This window comes from Cyprinus carpio, chromosome A11, assembly GCF_018340385.1.
Source record: "Cyprinus carpio isolate SPL01 chromosome A11, ASM1834038v1, whole genome shotgun sequence".
NCBI classification, from domain to species: domain Eukaryota; kingdom Metazoa; phylum Chordata; class Actinopteri; order Cypriniformes; family Cyprinidae; genus Cyprinus; species Cyprinus carpio.
Window position 1 is genome coordinate 18,818,709 of NC_056582.1, and position 20,232 is coordinate 18,838,940.

Sequence of the window (20,232 nt, forward strand, 5' to 3'; positions counted from 1 at the left end):
TTAAGGCTACTTTCATAGAATATACTGTATGTGGAGTTCATTTATTATTTTGTAATATTGTATATAATTTAAACAAACATCTGTGAGATTTAAGCTTAAAGAAAAAAAAAACTTGATTCAAAAAACTAAAACTAAAAACTAGACTCAATATCATATGCAATATTGCTTCTCAACAAAACAAATCTGGTTTTAAGATTTATGTTTTCACTGGGCAAGAAAGCAAAAAATAATGAATCTGTAAATAAATTATTTATATTTTGTAGCAATAAATATATAATCGTAATAATATAATAGGAAATATAATGTATTTTGTATAAAATAACATTTCTTAAGTTCAAATTTATTCCACTAAACCTTTAAATCTTAAAAGAATATATATATAATATATATATATATATATATATATATAATATATATATATATATATATATATATATATATATATATATATATATATATATATATATATAAAAATAAAAAGACTTGCAACCAATGAACAAGACTTTCAGAAGGGAATCCCCAAACAGTTACACCGACCACAGCTGAAAATTTTGGCTCATCATTTGTTTCTAAAGTCTCACTTCATTAGCTAAAAATCACATTAGATAAAATAACTCTTAACGAGCTAAAGAAGAGTTCTGGAGAGAAACAGTGGTATCTATCTTCAGCCCTGCTGTGTGTTCTTTCTGCCTCAGCTGCTGAGAGACTAATGCAACAACACCGAAAGAACCACGCACCTCAGAGCCTGCATCATGTGCTGCATCAGTGGAAACGAGAGCTCTCCGGGAGCCTAGGGGGCATCGCAAACAAAGCGTAAGGCCTCTGCCAGTCGGGCAGAAGGCTTGGAAAAGAGTTAAAATTACATTGGCCTAGTGGGTCATTGTGCTGGCACAGATGTTAGATGTTATCACGCTGCTGCTGCTGACATACCACTGATTTCTCAATGGCTGATTATGCTTTTTTTCTCCTTCTCAGCTGTTTATGTAGTTCTGTGTGAATGTAATCAGAGAACTGTTGTGGAAAACCTGCACTCTCTTGAGGAGAAAAAACACACAGGGACTCACAGGGTCTATTTTAATAGTCTCACCGGGACTATTTTTCTTTTATCCAGAAATGATATTAGCTCCTCACACAGCTGAAAGCCTGATCACTTCCCTGACCCTCTTAACTTCAAAACGGTGAAAGAAAGATGAAAATGCACTGGAAAAACATGATGAAACGTTAGTTAGTTTTCAAAATGCTTGTATGGGTGAATGAAAACAATATAGCACTTATGACACTAGGTTAGGAAAGGTAACATCAACTACACTCTAAAATTGATACCGCGCTCTGGAATCCTTGATTGTGATTAATTGATTGCAACATTCGGAAATAAAACTTAATACAATGACACTAAAAATTATATAATCATTCAAGGCAACTGACTACAGCTCTAACCAATGTTTGGTATTGGTAAGATTTTTTAAGTATTTTTAAGGAAGCCTCTTATGCTCAACCAGGGCTGCATTTAATTGATAAAAAATACAATATTATAATATGTATTTTTTGGTAGTACTACAATGCTTTAATATAATGTATTTCAAAAGGTAATTTATTCCTGTGTTGGCATAGCTGGATTTTTAGCATCACTATTCCAGTCTTCAGTGCCACGTGATCCTTCAGGAATCATTCTAATATGCTGATTTGCTGCTCAAGAAACATTTCTTATTATTATGCATGTTGAAAACAGTTAAAACCACTACAGCGCCATCTACTGTCATCATGTGAAGTACTATGGTCATTTGCTCAGTAATCAATATCAACATTAATCTGATTCAATAATCTAATAAAACATGCCTGTATGTTCAAGCATGCAAATCTTGACACTTTTAAATTAAAGATCCTGGTAATTAAAGCTGTTTAAGCACAATTGTACCCGTATAAGGCAGCCGAAAAATGTATCAACTAGGAAAAAGTCGGTTTAAACAAGACCGGCTTGCTTCAAAGAAGACACAACATCAATGAAGGGTTTGTGTTTTTTTTTTTTTTTTTAAGGCCACAAGCCCCTACAGTCTTTCCCTCTCACATATACGCACACAGATAAATCACACAAACAAAGCAACCAGAAAAAGCAGCCTCCTTTGTGAATTCTTATCACCAATCTGAGAATCCTCCTCATGTTTCGGTGTCTAAACACTGGAGCTATTAGAAACGGTTTCCTGAAAGCTCTAGTCACACGATGGTTCTTGGAAAACATTGTGAAAAGGATTCCATCTCTGTTCGGTTCCAAATGCGTCCCAGTTTCATGCCCAGCTTGATTATGCCAGGAAACAGACCACCATTTCGACATTCTGTTCAGTATGCCATGTGAACCGGGAGGACAGGTTGTCCAAAGTCTCTTTCAGGCTTTGGAAAAGCTGTTTTGAGCAAATTGTACAGTAGAACTTTGCTAGAGCTGCAATGTCAATGTCAAAATCAAAGTGCACCACTATTTTATTTCTAGGTTTGATATACGGTACAGATCATACTAGTTCTTGCCTTAATGACACAAAACAGTACTGTAATGATACCATGGTAATGTATCAGATGGCAACACTATAACATTTAGATATATACAATGAGGCTAAATGATCATGGACCATCATTTTTATATTGTCCTCCATTGTACTACTATCCAAATGTACAAAACAATGTGGAATTAAAGTACTTTTTGTAAGGAAAGTCTTTTTATTGTTAACTGAAACTATCAACAATATAGCTTAAATTAAAATATCAAAATTAAATAAAGTGAAAAAAAAAACATGTTGCATTGACAGCTAACTCTTAAGCTTAAGGTTTAAGTTGAACTACCAAAAATACTAAAACTGAAATAAAGTTACAAAGAAATATTTTTAAAATATATCTAATAAAAATGTTAAAAGCACATAAAATTACTAAAACTAGAATTAAATTGAAAACTGGAATTCACTGCAAGTTGCTTTGGATAAGTGTCTGCCAAATGAATAAATGTGTATGTAAATGTAAAACATTATATATATTTTAAATATTTCTTATAAAACATGATACTAAAACAACACTGAAATGCATTGTATATTAAAATTATTTTCAAGTTATTTTCAGATATTAAAAATATACTTTATATTTTAATTATATTTTCTAAAATTAACATTATAATGTACAGCATGAAAAAAAAAACATTCATTTAGAGATTCCTTTTAGATGTAACAACTATAAGATTCTTAGTGTTTTTAAATATTTACTTTAAGCTAATGTTAGATGATGGCAAGGGTAATCTAAAATTTATACACTGGAGAAATTAAATTAAATATATAAACATCAGCCGATAACCGATATGTTACCGATATACTGTGTAGCACTTCTTTTCATAATTTTTGGTATGAATGCAGCAGATTTATCTGTACGGAGCATATAAATGTGAGAACTGTGAACACAATTACTTTGCTGTATACAGAGCTATGTCAGATACCTGTAAACTGGCTGCATTTCACGTGCAATTCCAATGACAGCCTCAGCAGGGAAATGGTTAAACTCTTGGAAGAGGTCTCTGATGTTGCTTCTGAATTTGAGGTCCAGGTCCAACTGAACAATGCGCTTCAGTTCTAGGAGGCGAAAGAAAGAGAAAGTAAAGCAAATCTGAATGGAAATAATGAACACCAAAATAATCACATCCTACAAGTTGTGAGCAGTGTTACATGCAATAAATCAGATACACAATATTGTTTCTTTGTGTACACCAATGCAGAAAACCCGTATCTTAGATGAATTAACAAATGATGGAACATCATCATCCGAAGGGGTTTTCTCACGTCAGATGGCCTCATGTGAGCACACTGGACAACAAAGCCCTCAAGACAACATTCTGGACACACCATTGTGGAGCAGAGGCCACACACACAATGACATACATTCGGAAAGCAAAACATAGGGGGCCAAAACTATGCTTGTTTTAATTAGAACAATGAAAAGAGAGCGGCCGGCCGAAGCTGTTTAGTTGGTCAGGCATTTCACCCCGACATCTCTCCAAAAAAAGCACCGGAAACTGGACGAATCAATATGAACGATCTCAGCACTCCCCTCCAAACACACAGGCTGACTACAAAACACTTCATGAGCAATGATAAAAGCAGGACAAGTGCTGAATTTGTATGAAACAGGAAACAAATCTATAGTGAATGGAGATCAAAAACAAAACTTAAATGTAACTTTTTTCATAATGTTCAAATAATTTATCCTATCCCAGTTTAATGAGCTGCGTTAAGTACTCTGCACTTTTCTATTAGGCTAATACTTTTCAGTAAGGATGCATCAAATTGATCAAAAGTAACAGAAAAGACATTTATAATGTTATGAAAGATTCTATTTCAAATAAATGCTATACTATTGATTTTTCAATTCATCAAATAATCCTGAAAAAAAAAAAAAAAAAATTCACAGTATCCACAAAAAAGCAGCACAACTGTTTTCAGCATTGATAATAATAATAATAATAATAATAATAATAATAATAATAATAATAATAATAATAAATGTTTCTTGAGCAAATCAGTATATTAGAAAGGTTTCTGCAGGATCATGTGAAGTAACGGCTGGAGTAACGGCTGCACAGCAATAAATTACATGTTACAATATATTGAAAAAGAAAAAAATACTAAATTGAAAAAAGGATTTAACAATATTTTTTGATAAAATGCAGCCTCGATAAGCAAATTATCGGTTTACATGAGCTAATGCACTGTGAACTAACGTGAACAATGAAAAATTTTATGTTTATTAACAAATATTAAGAAAGATTAATAAATGCTGTAAAAAGTTAGTTCTGCATTACTAATGCATTAACTAATGTTAACAAATGAGAACTTACGGTTAACCATAATTATCTTTTCTACGGTTCATTATTTTGTTCTGATGTGACTATATTTAGCAAAGCACTATTAAAAACAACAACAAAAACAGGCAGTGTGGCCTTATAATATCGCCCATGATGTTACTTATTTGCCATAATAAAAATAATTATCAGCTATTATCACCCAACATTTTTATAACAAAGTCTTGCAGTTGTAAATAGTTAGTATTCAGTTTGGTGTCGAAAGTGGTGCTGAAACTTCTGAAAAATTATCAAATCCCAAACACCAAACTCGACTCCCCAGTTTGAACAAAGGCCATTTTTACCACCCAAAACAGAGTTGCTTCCAAACTCCAAAAAACAAAACCCATGCGTCACAGTACACCGGATTAAAAGAGGAACAGTCGCTTTGGGCAGGATGAGCCACAGAGGCAGGTTAAAATGCTCCTTTGAAGCATTAACCACTGCACTAATTCATCTCATTGGGCCTCTGCAGCCTGAAGCCATAATGCCTTTCAAGAAACGGGTCCACATAAAGTTCACCAGCTCCATCATGGCCCAGGGTGCTGGAGATATGCCTATTGAGCCTTATAAACACATTTTCTAGTTTTAGCTGAGTACATACACATCTAGGACATTCACAGCACATTTACAGGCAAGGGAACACACAGTTGAACATGCTCAAAAATAGCCTTGTCATCTAAAATGACTAGGGGCACCGAAGCTTGACATACTTTTAAAAGAGTGCCTGTGTTTTACAGATGTAAGACTTTTGAACTAGCTTTTAACAGCATCATCTTGGGAAATATTTGACTCTTTTAGGTTTTCCCTTATTTATTTTTTTAGAAATAATCCTCTTGCAGATGTACTGTGTATTCACAATTAGAAACCCTATTAAGGTGAATACCAATGCAAAGTAATCCAAGTAATCTACTTTACTTTCCTCACTAAAAGTATGGAGCAGGTGGAATTCCATCTGTTCTCCATGGATTATGGCTTTGTTGCCTTTCTCAGTGAAAACAACAGCATGTGATAAAGGCTGTTAGAGGGCAACCTCTTTTTGAGATTAAAACCTGGTCTTATCTGGACATTCTCCATCAGCAAGAAAAATATCTCAAGTGGTAAAAGAGTAAATGCAATAGGGTGGTTAAAATCTGGGATGAAAGATCATACCCTATAGAAATGGAAACCTTTTTCCGGGAAGAATATTTTCATAATCATGTGGAAGGTCATACAGACACATGGAGTCACATGATTGACTGACAACTGTAAAAATGGTATTGCATAAAGTTTCAAAATTTTGCAATGTCTAGACACGTTCATGATTAATTTCTGACAGTAACTCCTTAGTATAGTGACTCAATTTTAGAGAAGTCAAAAGGCAAATGAGTTATACAGAACTGTCTGACTGCCTTAGATACAACAGATGTTTCTTTTTAAGTATATCAAATGTCTACTTTGTTTTTCAAAGCACAAAATAAGATTCCTTAGTTGTTCGAACACCTTTTGAGTTTGAATGTTGATAAAACAGTATCTGAGGTGGTTTTACGAATCACCAAGATATGGTTTGTTTTGATATGTTTAACCTCTACCTTATTTTCCAAACATACGGACAAAGAAAGTAGCAAATGTTATATTGCGAGTACTGTGATTGTTGTCTGCGACTATATATACCAAACATAACATGATAAAACGTTTGATAACAAACTGTTACAAAATGTTTTCATTAACTGAAATACAGCTCAAATAAAATAAAAAAATAAATATATGAAAAACAAATAAATATTAAAGCTAAATAGAAATGTATTAAAAAACTAATAAAATTGGCATAAGCACATAAGATTACTATAACTTAACCTAAAAATTAAAATGAAAACTGAAAATATAAAAATAAAAAACTGATTATAAATATTAATAAATACTATAAATAACACTAAATGTTATTTTAAAAATAAAACAAATATATTTTATCTCTGTGGTGTCATGCCAGATACCCCTTTCAGCAGTAAAATATCAATGGACCTCACCTTAGGTATATTAAAAAAAAGTTTAGAATCAGATATTTCACAACCATAAAAAGCTGCAGTAAAATTAATGTTTGTTCTGATTTGTTTTGTGATTGATTGCCATTCTTGTCATGTTGTGTCTGGTTAGTAAACAGTGTTAACCTGTATAGCAGCTTGTGTTGAAACCTCCAATAGATCAATGGCATCAAAGACATCACTGGGAATAAACATTTAAATATCTACCTTTAGATGTTCTAGTTGATCTGTTTACCAGCAGACACAATAAAAACAACTGCTAAAATACCTCAAAGTAGCAGACTTTGTTGACAAACGCATTGTTCTTGAGGCAGCGAAAGAATTTTAAAACATAGGCTTTCTGTTCCCTCACGAGCTGCCGAACACATGCCACTGCTTCACAATAAAAGAAGATTCATAGCCACTTGAAACAAGGGCCAATTATTTTCACAGCTCCTGTTGTCACTTGGGCTACGCAGTTAATATACCAGCTCGCCTCCAGGCGCAATGTTCTTTTAATGAACAGCCAAATCCCTCACAGCAATATGATAGAACATAAAACTAGAGCATTTATTTTTAAAAATCCCTGGGCATGTGCTTATTCCCCCCTCCCCACCCCACTCAGGTTTCAGAAGAACAAAGAAAAATAAAAATCCTGAAAAAAACCTAATCTTGCTCTTTTAGACCTCATTTTTGCTCAGTGGGCCAGTGGTCTTCCAGGGATCATGCTCTAAAGTGAGATGGATGGTGTCAGTTTATTCCTCAGGGCTCACTTATTCAGCCTCTCAGTGGGCCGGTATTGACCGCCCTGTTGGTAAAGAGTCGATGACCGGAATAAGCCTGGCGGGACAGACGGGGAGAGAGTCATGCAAGCAGACAGACCTCCTCCGGATGTACAGAGAAATCAGAGTAATCAGGACGGAATTCCTTGAGGTGGGTTTGAGTTGCTAGTCAGTGGGTCAAAAAAGTAAATAAAAAAAACCAAGGTTAAAGAGATAATTCATCAAAAAACAAACACTGGTAATTTGTCTGTGGAACACACAAGGTCTGTGGAATACAGCCATGGTCATTCTGAACTACTACTGTATGGAAATTGAAGAGCTTTCAAAATAACTTCCACAAATTTTTTTCATATAGGCTTGGAACAAAATGAGAGTTAATAATGAGTTAATTTAATGCTGAGATTTATTTAGAATTACAATACGAACAACACAACATGAAAGAGGATTCAGAAGAACAGCGAAACAAAAATGGAGATGACAAAAAAAACAAAAAAAGTTTTTTTTTACAGCATTTATTAATCTAGGTTAATGTTAATTCATACATATTGCATAAATCTACTTTTGTTATTCATGTTCAGTGTTAATCTAAACTCCTTAAAATGTAAAAAAAAATATATATATGTATATATATATATACACACACATACATATATATATACATATATATACATATACACATATATACATATACACATATACATATATACCGGCTTGTACCAACATAACACAAAAAAAACAGCAAACCAAAAATTTCAGTTGCTTTTCTTATGCCTATTAACAACTCGGCACATCAAGTCCCACAGCTCACCTGCAGGCATGATGCGATGCATGGCCACCGACAGGAAGAAGATGGCATCACTATAGTACGTGCCGGAACCTGCACTAAAGTGTTTCTGCATGGCCTCCACGATGGGGAATAATTTCTCCGTAAGGGCATCTACATTGTGAAACACCACCTGGAATAGACAACAGACAATATCGGTGTTAAACAAGGGTATTTTTGTGACCGTAGTGACACTGACACTACATATTTGTAGATTTGTGCATGGGTGAATGGGCTGTGTTTCTACCCTACGCTGGGGCTTTGGCACTGAGATTTCATTCTAAGGTGTTCAACATTTGGCTCAGTGAATCTTAACAGGTGTCTTTTACTGTTCCTTCCATTGAAAACACACAATACCCGTGTTTGTCTGCAGTGAATTTGGCCCAACCAATCTGGCTCTGCAATGCAAAGCTTTGGCGTCGACTCGACACATGCAATCAGATAATGTGTATCTAACGCTAAGTTGCACAAAAAGGATTGATGTGGCGGGTGAGGGGGCTGTTCAGTCATCATAGATTCCCCATTAAGGTTTTGATTCCAGAGGTAATATATGTTTCTGCCATAGAATTAGAATTCCACCTTCAGTCTGGTGAAACAAAGGCCCTAATTCAGCACAAGCTCAGATTCAAGAAACACAGTCGATATTGCAACAATGTTTTGTCTCATTTGTGTAGAAGACAGTAAGTGCAAAAGTACAGTTAGACAAATATTTGTTGGATATAAAGGCAGATTTCCTTCGAAACACAAGAGTTTCTTCACCCTTAATCTTTAGGCTCAGAAAATTCGGAAAAGAGTACAATTGAAAGTAGAAGTGTGACATACAGAATGTGCTTCTCTTTTCACCCTAAAAGATATGATCCAATGTAATAAAATATTTGTTACTGTCCTGCAAACTCAAAAATTCCAAATAGAATAAGAGAATTTCAATAAAGAATATCATTCAAAAGTTTGGGATTTCTGAAAGAAATTAATACTTTTATTCACCAAAGACACATTCAATTGTTCAAAAATGACATTTATAATGCTACAAATTACAAAATATTTTTATTTCAAATAAATACTGTTCTTTTGAACTTTCTATTCATCAAAAAAATGTATCACAGTTATCACAGTAACACAATGTTTTCAACATTGAAAACAAAAAGAAATGTTTCGTAAGCAGGAAGTCAGCATATTAGAACGATTCCTGAAGGATCATCTGATACTGAAGACTGGAGTAATGTCAAAAGCTCAAAATTCAGCTTTGTCATCACAGGAATAAATTACATTTTAAAATATATTTAAATAGAAAACAGTTATTTAAAATGAAATATATATATTTCACAATACTAATGTTTTTACTGTATTTTGATCAAATAAATAGTCTTTGTGAATATAAAACTTTTATTTTTATTTTATTATTTTTTTTTTAAATCTGCTCCAAAAATATCAAGCTTGGCAGCAATCCATTTAATATTTTATCACAGTTTATTTGTGATATGACCTTTAAAGCCACTGGTAAATAATGCAGAAGCAGTTAGAAATAACAGGAAACAAAACTTGTTCATAAGAACTTCAAAGAAGACAGAACATTCATTTCAGTTCCAATAAAACTGTCATTTCACTTCAGAAGAACTAATAAATAGGAACCGAAACTACACCAGTAAATGCTAGGTTCATTTTATAGATGGAGTAACTGCAGGGATCGGCTAACTCTTCCAGGAATTTGAATGAGTTTCAGAGTGTAGCCGCATACAGAGCTCAGTGTAATCTCTGTTACTAGCACATGAAGTGCAGTGCAATATTAAATTAAAAGCTTCTGACAGGGTTAATGCCCATGGGGACTCGGAGCAGAGCCTGATGGTCATTTTATGCGTTTCTGACTTTCCAAATAGTTCTGGAGGTGTGAAGGTCTATAATAAAGTTAGAGTGTGTTTGCATAAATTTCACTGACAGTCTGAATGTTCTGTGAAGGAATTCTAACAACATAGTCATTGAGAATATGTTTTCCATACCTAAACTAAAAAGCACCATGTCACAGTGAGGTTATCAAATAGTATTAACAACATCACTTCAATATACTGCATAGAATACCATGATACTACTATAGTAAACCATGCTTTAAATCAGTTTAGCATGGCCATATCAAATGCAATATGTGACCATCATCTACCTCTATCTGCCAGTGCAGGCAAACCGCAACACACAGATGTCAAAGAATGAAAGGCTCAAATCATCAAGCTTTCACACGCTTCATTCAGTTCCTCAGAGAGCTCAAAGAATGACCCCTAATGACCCCCAGCAGCAGCTGATGGAGCCGTCATCCCTTACCCGAGAACACATGTCTGATGAACTCATTCTGGTTTCTGATGTCATGAGACTGTATGGGAGTCTGTGAGCCCACAGTGACAGTGGAACTTTCCACACGCTCTGTGTCTGCGCAGTTCAGATTTGAGAGCGAGACCAGGTTCAGTCTCTAGCCTGCAGACAAAGACAGTCTGCCCTAAAAACCACATGATTATAACAATAATAACTACATGCTTATGAATGAATTATTATTATTATTATTATTGTGAATTTGTCATATACATTGTATATTGGCACAATAATCTAATCCAATATAAAATCATTTTTAGTTTTAGATTAGTTTTGAACCATTATTAAAAATTATTATTATTATTATTATTATTGCTACTACTACAATTAGTGCTGTATTATAATAAGTCATTCAGTTTCACGTAATGATAATCATTTAACTTACTCATAACATGAATTATTACCTGCTGTAATTTAGATAAAAACGCTTTTTCTTACATAATGCTTTTAGCAGCAATAAAAACGATTAATTTTCAAAAAAAAAAAAAAAAAAAACGACATGCCTTCTTATTTATAATTCCAAAACATCTAATTTACACTACCGTTCAAAAGTTTGAAGTCAGTAAGATTTTTATGTATTTATTTATTTAAATTAGGACACATTAAATTGATCAAAAGACATAGTAAAGTCATTTATAATAAATTCCTATTTCAAATAAATGTTATTTTTTTTAACTTATATGTATTACTATTAATTCAACAACAATAATCATAATCAAAGCTTATTTTTATCACTATGACTACAACGGTTCTATATGATTTTATTTACAGTGTGTTTACATAAATATAATATTATACAAATCATCTTCTACTACAAATACTACTACAACAATAACAATACTAATAAAAAGAACAATAATCATCATCATAAATTGTTAATATTACTATTATTACTACTACAGTAGTACAATTATTCAAAATAACAATCATCATCAACAAATTTTATTACCCACAGAAATAAGATGCTGTTTTGTGAGTGTGTGTGTGTGTGTGTGTGTGTGTACTGTTTTAATTAAAAAGTTACAGCACATGTTGGGGTGGGTAGTAATGATGATTATCGGATGTTGCATTAAGCCAAATACTCATTATCTCATTGTGTGCTCGTGTGTGTGTGTGTGTGTGTGTGTGTTGAATAGAGTCAGGATTAAAGGAAGGTAATCTGAACCTCAGTCTCACAGCATCCCTGCTAAACTGAGCTACTGTCCATCCGCCTGTCCAGGACAGAGGATCAGCCTCCACTAATGCCCGGCAACAGGGGCGTTGCTAGGCAGAAACACTGCTGTCTGCTCACTACATGAACAGGAGCAGACACACTGCACTGCATTTATATAATCAATCAAATGAGAAAAAAATCAGAAACTCTAAAAATCCGGTGACAACTTGACCACCTATCTCTCTGAACTAGGCCAGGTTTACTTAATGGTAATAAAGACAAATCCTTTACAGCAGGATCAGCCCAAAGATCCTGAAGCTCAAAGAGGAATCACAAAACCCCATTGTGGTAGAGTAACATTGCCCCCAAGTAACCAACACACAACTGAAAGCCCTCAGGAAAAATACTTTGGTTACTAAAGCATGATTTATTGCACCATTAGGGTCAGTAAATTGTCATAGCATTTTCATTTTTGTCTGTTTAAATATACTATAATTTTATGAATTTTTTTAGAGTGTAAAACACATTTACAATGACTTCTAAGTAGCAAATTACGCTCATCTCAAAAATATCCGCAAAAAATAAAGACAATCTCAATGTCATAATATTTATGTGCTCACAGAATAGCCCTAGTTGTTTTGATGAACTAAAAAATCTGTTACAGAGTGTGAGCGGTCCTGAGGGAGCGCTGCTGTATGAGAGCTGTGTGTTGTTCTTCTGTGAGCTGATGTAAAGGAAACGTCTGCTGCGTGACCTCTAGTCCTGTGGATGATGTGTGCAAAGCAACTGTCTGATTTCAGCTTTCCTGCACTGCCATCTGCTGTGCTTAGAAAACGCAGAAAATGCCTTCATGCATTAAACAAGAAAACCCCCAAAACGTTCTGAATTTACGGTTACAAACCAAAAAATCTTGTTGGCAACTTAAGCTAAAAGATCCAGTACTTTATATTATATTTTATTGCAATGTATTATATTATTTGTATTATGTACAGTATGTTTATATAATAAAGAAATACCTATTGTTGTAATAATAATAATAATAATAATAAACCAACAACTGTATATGCATATTAGTTTTTGAATTTGTTTTTTATCCATTTATTTTTAAAGATATATGTATTATGTAAAGTATGTTTATATTATGGAAGATAATAAAACAATATAACATTATAAATAACTATTGAAATAGTAATAAAAATAACAATAACAGTCCAAAAATAAAAAAAAATATTTTATATTTTCTATAATAATAATAATAATAAAAAAAATTAAAACAATTTTTATATTAAACCAAAAAAAATAAAAAAACAATAATATAAATGTATCAGAAGGTGATTATTGCAAGTAATAGTACTACTCTAAATAAGAACAACAACAATATATTATTATTTATGGAGGAATTTTTTGGTCAGATTATAAACTAAAAGTCTAAAACTAAAAGTCTTAAACCAAAACTAAAAATCTAAATTTGAAACTTAAAGTCCAAATCGAAAATTAATCTGGTATTTAGGATTGGGCATTTGGTATTTAGGATTGGGCATTTTGTATTTTAGGATTGGGCATTTTCCTATTTAGGGTTGGGCATTTGGGTCTATTTGAGGGCCATTTAGGATTTAGGATTGGGCATTTGGGATTTAGGATTGTGAATTTGGTATTTAGGATCGGGCATTTAATCATTTAGGCCATTTAGGATTGAGGATTGGGCTTTGAGGAGATTGAGGATGGCATTTGAGGATTGAGGATTGAGGAGTGTATTCAAATTAGGAGCGTGGCCCAAACTACTGCGAGGCCTGGGTTTGAAATGGCTGGTGCGCATCGGCCGTCTTATGGCACACAGGGAGCTCCCAGTGCTAAGGAGCACACTGTAATGACAGCCAAGCACAGAGCGAGTGAGCGGCTTGAGCGAGGACTGTGTGATAACTTCACTTAAGGAACAGCTTTGTAACATTTGTGGCCTCAAACGCGAGCGTATCAACGATGCTTGGCCGCGCGGTTAAATCACCTCCGCGAGATGAAAACAAAATCGCACGCGAGGAAACGGGAGCCCGCGAGCTCATTTCAAACTCTCGCGCGCGTAACATGTTCTTTGTAGTGATGGGTCGTTCGCGAATGAGCCGACTCTGAGAGCCGGCTCTTGTAGGTAAACGACGAGAGCTGGCTCGCATATCTGAGAGGGCCGACTCTATTTAAAAAAATATATATAATAAACCTATAGAAAACCTTAAATCATTATGTAATAATGAAAGAAATAATGGATGCATTTTATTTTATTTAAAATAATTGACTAATTCAAGAACAAAAAAAATATTATATAGGCCTAAAGGCGCACATATTCGTCTGAACAGCCTCACACTTCTGTCCCTGTCAATCATACACGTGGTGTCAACCAATTATATGGCATGAGGGGCCGGGGGGCCAGGGCCGGGGCCCATCACACACACACCACACACACAGTGTCAAACCTCGGAGAGAAGAAAACCGCATCAGCCCCTCGAAAGTAAGGCAGCTTGCATTTCTGAATGCAAATCTATCATAAAATAAAAATATGATCAGCATTGTGTGTGTGTTCATACTAGTTATACAAAACATAACTAGTGAGATAGTTCATGCTGGTTATATAACATGCCAAAAAGAGGGACCAGTTTAATCCTTTCAGTTATTTATTTTTCTTTAATATGGGTTCTATTATGTTGTTCAGATTCAGATTGTATTTGTTTTGTAATGTTGTTGTTTCTATACATTAAAAAAAGTTGTAATTTAAATGCAAATGTTTAATAGTATTCTTTTTTTCATAACAAATCAATGCATTTGTAAAGCAAACGAATTGTGAGGACATTGTGAGTTTGATTTCATTTAATAATTACTAGAATTGTTTTCACACCTATCATAGTCAAAAACATTATTGTTTTTTTAAAGAGCCGTTTGTGAGCCAAAAGAACCGGCTCTTTTCAGTGAGCTGAGTCAAACGAGCCGGCTCACGAAAAAGAACCGTTGCCCATTTGCGCGCTCATACAAGCCCTCGCGCGCGCATTGATCATTCCCCAAGCTGCTCGCGCTCGATCTTCTCACCTGCTCGCTCGAACACTTTTATTTTTGGTCAGTCGTGAATGATCATTTTGTCAGCTGGGGAATGATCATGCACGCGCGAGGGCTTGTATTGTGCGCAAAGAACAAGAAAACATGTTACGCGCGCGAGAGTTTGAAATGAGCTCGCAGGCTCCCGTTTCCTCGCGTGCGATATTGTTTTCATCTCGCGGAGGTAATTTACCGCGTGCGCAAGCATCAGTTGTACGCTCGGTTTGAGGCCACAAATGTTACAAAGCTGTCATTAAGTTGAAGGTATCACACAGTCCTCGCTCACTCGCTCTGTTTGGCTTCATTACAGTGTGCTCCTTAGCACTGGGAGCTCCCTCTGCTGTCCATAAGGTGCCGCTGCGCACCAGCCATTTCAAACCAGCCTCCAGTATTCTGGGCCACGCCTCCTAATTTGCATACACTCCTCAATCCTCAATCCTCAAATGCCCAATCCTCAATCTTCAAATGCCCAATCCTCAATCCTAAATGGCTAAATGATTAAATGCCCAATCCTAAATACCAAATTCACAATCCTAAATCCCCAAATGCCCAATCCTAAATCCTAAATGGCTAAATGACCAAATGCCCAACCCTAAATAGAAAATGCCCCAATCCTAAATACAAAATGCACTATCCTAAATACCAAATGCCCAATCCTAAATACGCAAATTAATTTCGACTTGGACTTTAAGTTTCAAATTTAGATTTTTAGTTTTGGTTTAAGACTTTTAGTTTTAGACTTTTAGTTTATAATCTGACCAAAAAATTCCTCCATAATTATTATCATCATCATCATCAAAATCTATTTTAAAGACATCAAAACATGAGATAAACACACTGGAAAACACACTGGAAGGTTCGCTGTACATACCTCATACCGGAAAGTTGCATCCAGCAGAAGTTCAGGAAGCATCTTCTCCCCCAGCTCCTGACTACCTGCATCAGAGACGTAATGGAGAACCAGCATCTCATCCTCCAGGAAGCGTCCGTGTTTGGCCATGGAGCGCATGGCCACCTGAAACTTCTGCTGCAAGCTCAAGCTCTTGTAAACCTTGGTGAACATCATGAGAGCATGAAAGTGTGACGGCTTTCCGTCCAGGTCATCTCCAGTTCCTGTTCTGCTTTCTGGACGTCCAGACCGGATGTCTATGGAAAGATCCGCATCCTCACGGTTGGTGTTGTGGCTTGCTTGTGTTTCCTTGAGCCGTTTCGTGGTGCTTGAGAAGTTCTGCTTTTCGGAGCCAAAGTAGTAGAAGGACACCACTGCCAATGCTGCAGCAAAGAGCAGCATGATCTGATAGGACCTAAATGTGCTGATCCTTCCCATGGTGACCAACAGTGCCCGCAGGACACCCATGGATCCACTTCTACATGCACAAAATAGGTCTGGTTGACAGTTTCTAGACTCCGATCACACCCTGAGTGCAAGAAATAGGAATTAATCAATGACATTTTCCAAAGATTAATCTAATGGCACCATATTTGGCAAAGGTGATAATAAGGCCTGTTCATCACACAAATCTGTCATATGACTTCAGAAGATTTATAATAATTATTATAAATCATATATGACAGATTTATATTATAACATATAGCGATAAGTCATATGGGCCCAGTTCATGAAGCCTTTTGTGTTGTTTTCAGTCCGACAGAACATTACGGTGAGCAAACTGAGACATAATCTGATTATTTTGGTGAACCGTCCCTTTAAAAACTGTTCAGGTCAGAGGACAACTTCAAACAAGAAATGTTCAAAAGTGTCAGGTCTGCTGCAGTCAGTAGCAGAGTGTTTTAGGTTTGCATATCCATACATATACATCGATTCAGCTCGCTGCAGGATGTCATGTAAGCAACAGTTACAGCACATGATGGTACGGAGTCACTTACCGCCATCACATGACGCGCTCAGCAACGCGCGACAACAACAGAGTCCTTCACTGCTGCTGGAAGCAAACGGTCTAGCAGTCGATCACCAAAGAATGAAGGGGAAAATACATTTGCAGACAGAAGAAATGTGCAGGCATGAGACATCTAAACACTTGCGAGTCTTACATCACCGGAAGGCCATTAGTTCATAATAAAAGTCTCGCAGTCACGTGGTACATCAAACACCTTTATATATATAAATATATAAATATAAATATATATATATAATATATATATATATATATATATATATATATATAAATAAACAAATAAATATATATATACATATAAATATATAAATATACGAAATAAATATAAACTATAAACAAATATATATACATTATATATAGATATATATATACATATAAATATATATATAAATATATAATACATATATGTGTATATATATATATATATATATATATACATATATATACATATAAATATATAAATAAATATATATATATATATAAATATAAATAAATAAAAATAAATATATAAAAATAAAAATATATAAAAAACTATATAAATATATATATAAAAATAAAAATATATAAAAAATATAAAAATATATATATACATATAAATATATATATAAATATAAATAAATATATATATATATATATATATATATATATATATATAAACAGAAATACATGAACATGTATATTTTCTAATCAGTCAGATCCACAAAGTTTCTTGAAATACGTTTATTTGTACATAGTCACATAACACTCAAAATATTGAAGACAGACTAGATACAAAGCTACTTTTGAATTGAGGTGCACAATGAAACCGAATAGAAATGAAGATGAGGCTTTGTAACTGACGGCAGTTTATAGATGGTTTCTACTGAGTGCAGTCATAGGCCAAAAATCCCTTGTCCACCAAAAAAAAAAAAATTCCTAGGGCAAGTTTTTCAAGTTTTCTCTTTTTTTTTTTCTATTTTCCCCCCCCACTTTTTTTCATGCAAGGAAGAAAGGAGGTAAAGAAAGTATTTGGCCCTCTATGTATAATTTTATAATAGTGATAGTAAAGAAAATCATATCTTTATGACATCATAATTCAACACATAAATGAGTAAAATGTGACAGCAATACAGAGAGAAATGTAAACACTCAAAGCATAAAAAAAAACGCTTTGACCTTCCATTAAATAGAATTTTCTATATCCTCCATCTTTTAGACTTCACATAATAGCAAACAAATTTAAACTTTAATTTTTCTTTGAATTTAAATGGCCATTTTTCTCTCTTTTTATCGGTGTAGTGGAGTTTCTAACTGTAAAGAGACTCCAGACCAAACCATTGAAACATTCACAATCGGTATGAAATTGCCTATGCAAGTAAACCTTCAGTGCTATGAAACATTGACGGCTCTGTAGTCGACACAAAGACCACTCCAAGCGATGATTTTCCAAGTACAACAAATAAACGTTTTGTCTTTAAACTCCTTTTTTCGCATTTTCCTTTGTCATACAAAAGAATTCAGAATTTCTGCATCTCAATAGTTTGTTTGCAAGTCATTAAAACGATTAAAAAGTAAATTAGAAAGCTACTGAGACATTTGTGAATGGGCTTTTAAGCGGGTCCAGCCCAAATAGATCTGTAACCTGTACAGACAAAAACACGTAGTGAACAGAACCATGCAATAAATGGCTTTAGGAGAGCTAACATAAGGCTGCTTACTATGACTAAGCTCTAATGTAGCTGATATCAGTTTCAGGCAGTAAATGAGCACGTAGGGTTAAAAACACATGCAGGAGACTAAGGCATCCCTCAGGACCAAAGGCTAAGAGAGAAAGAATGGAGGAATACAAAGTGCTAGAACCACCTGCATACATCAGTCTGACACCAAGTGTATACCTGTTCATCTGTTTTCTGCATATAAGAGTTACAATGCTTACAAAAAAAAGAAAAAAAAGAAATGCATAAATGTGGAATACTACAATAAGAAGTACTCAGGACACCATTTTAAACTTAAAAGCAGTAGAAAAATGAACCATCTTTCATTATGATTTGCATTGTTTGATGCCGCCAAATATTTAAGCCGAATTTCGGCTCTGTAAAGACCTCATCAGATTGTAACGTGGAAATGAGCATATGTCGTTTCCTTAAGTTCCTACGTCGACCAATCAGATCTTCACCTGATCGTTTATATCTCAGGTGGTTATGCAAGTATGACCACTGCCTTTCCTTCTGAGGAAAACACAACATACATTAAACGTTGTTAGAATAATAGTACTCAGGGGTTTCCTGCCAGTAGCCATATATCCATTTAAATAGCATGATTGCACCTCTTTTGTAAATGTGCATTTTCACAGCTTTAAAGTAATGCAGAAACACGACAGGGGCTTGGATTAACTGACAAGAGCCGAGAAGAGATAGAAAGAAAAATAGTTCACCCTAAAAAGAAAACTGTCACCATTAACTCACCCTCATGTCCCTCCAAACACATGAAATGAAATATTTACTTTTTCAACAAAAGTCAATTGGGTCCGATGTTGCTTGAACGTTCTTCAAAATATCTTCTTTAGTGTTCCACAGAAAATAGAAAGAGGTTTGGAACAGCATGAGGGTGAGTAAATGTTTTTTTGGGTGTGATTATTACGATCTGGTTCAAAACGGCGAAGCTAAAGTGCTGTTGTAACCAGAAAGCTTGTAAATCAACAGGCGAAGGGAGCAGCTCGAATGTAACACTGCCATTACGGCCACTCGCAAGGCACTTAACCTGACTCAAGAGGACGCTCCTTAGTTAATTTAAAAAGGACAAATTAAAAGATAACTACCTTTATTTCCTCTTCTCTAGTTTGCTCAGCCCTGTAACGTCACATCTGAGACACCCTGCACAATGAAACATTCACTGCTCATTGTCTTCACTAATGAAAAAAAAAAGAGACAATGAGGGGGACCAGTGCACGTATATATATATATATATATATATATATATATATATATATATATATATATATATATATATATATATATATATATACACACACACACACATATATATATGCACATGTATGTATATAAAAGTATCTTTAGTTCTAATGCATTATACTGTAGTGTCATCGGCAAATGATTTTACCACTGTCATCCATTTGAAACATCTAAAAGCCATTGATTTCACCATCTAAAACATCCATTTCGTCCACAGAATCTTTCACCATAATGTTTAACTACATAGCACCATCTGTTTTAAAGAAACAGTCCAGCCCAAGATGACCCATGGCTGACTTTCTTCTGTGAAACA

At 34.5% G+C, this 20,232-nt stretch overlaps 1 protein-coding gene across 1 annotated transcript in view; it reads right to left on the bottom strand.

Moving 5' to 3' along the window:
• LOC109098340 (xyloside xylosyltransferase 1-like) overlaps positions 1–17,137 on the bottom strand; it is a 38,733-nt gene extending 21,596 nt beyond the window's left edge. Inside the window, exons 1-4 of the mRNA XM_042766649.1 lie at positions 16,940–17,137; positions 15,924–16,470; positions 8,455–8,602; positions 3,467–3,599 (exon numbers count right to left, since the gene is read on the bottom strand). Of these exons, the coding sequence (XP_042622583.1) occupies positions 3,467–3,599; positions 8,455–8,602; positions 15,924–16,409 (767 nt within the window). The 5' untranslated portion in view covers positions 16,410–16,470; positions 16,940–17,137. The remainder of the gene's footprint in view (positions 1–3,466; positions 3,600–8,454; positions 8,603–15,923; positions 16,471–16,939) is intronic.
• Between the last annotated feature and the right edge of the window lie 3,095 nt (positions 17,138–20,232).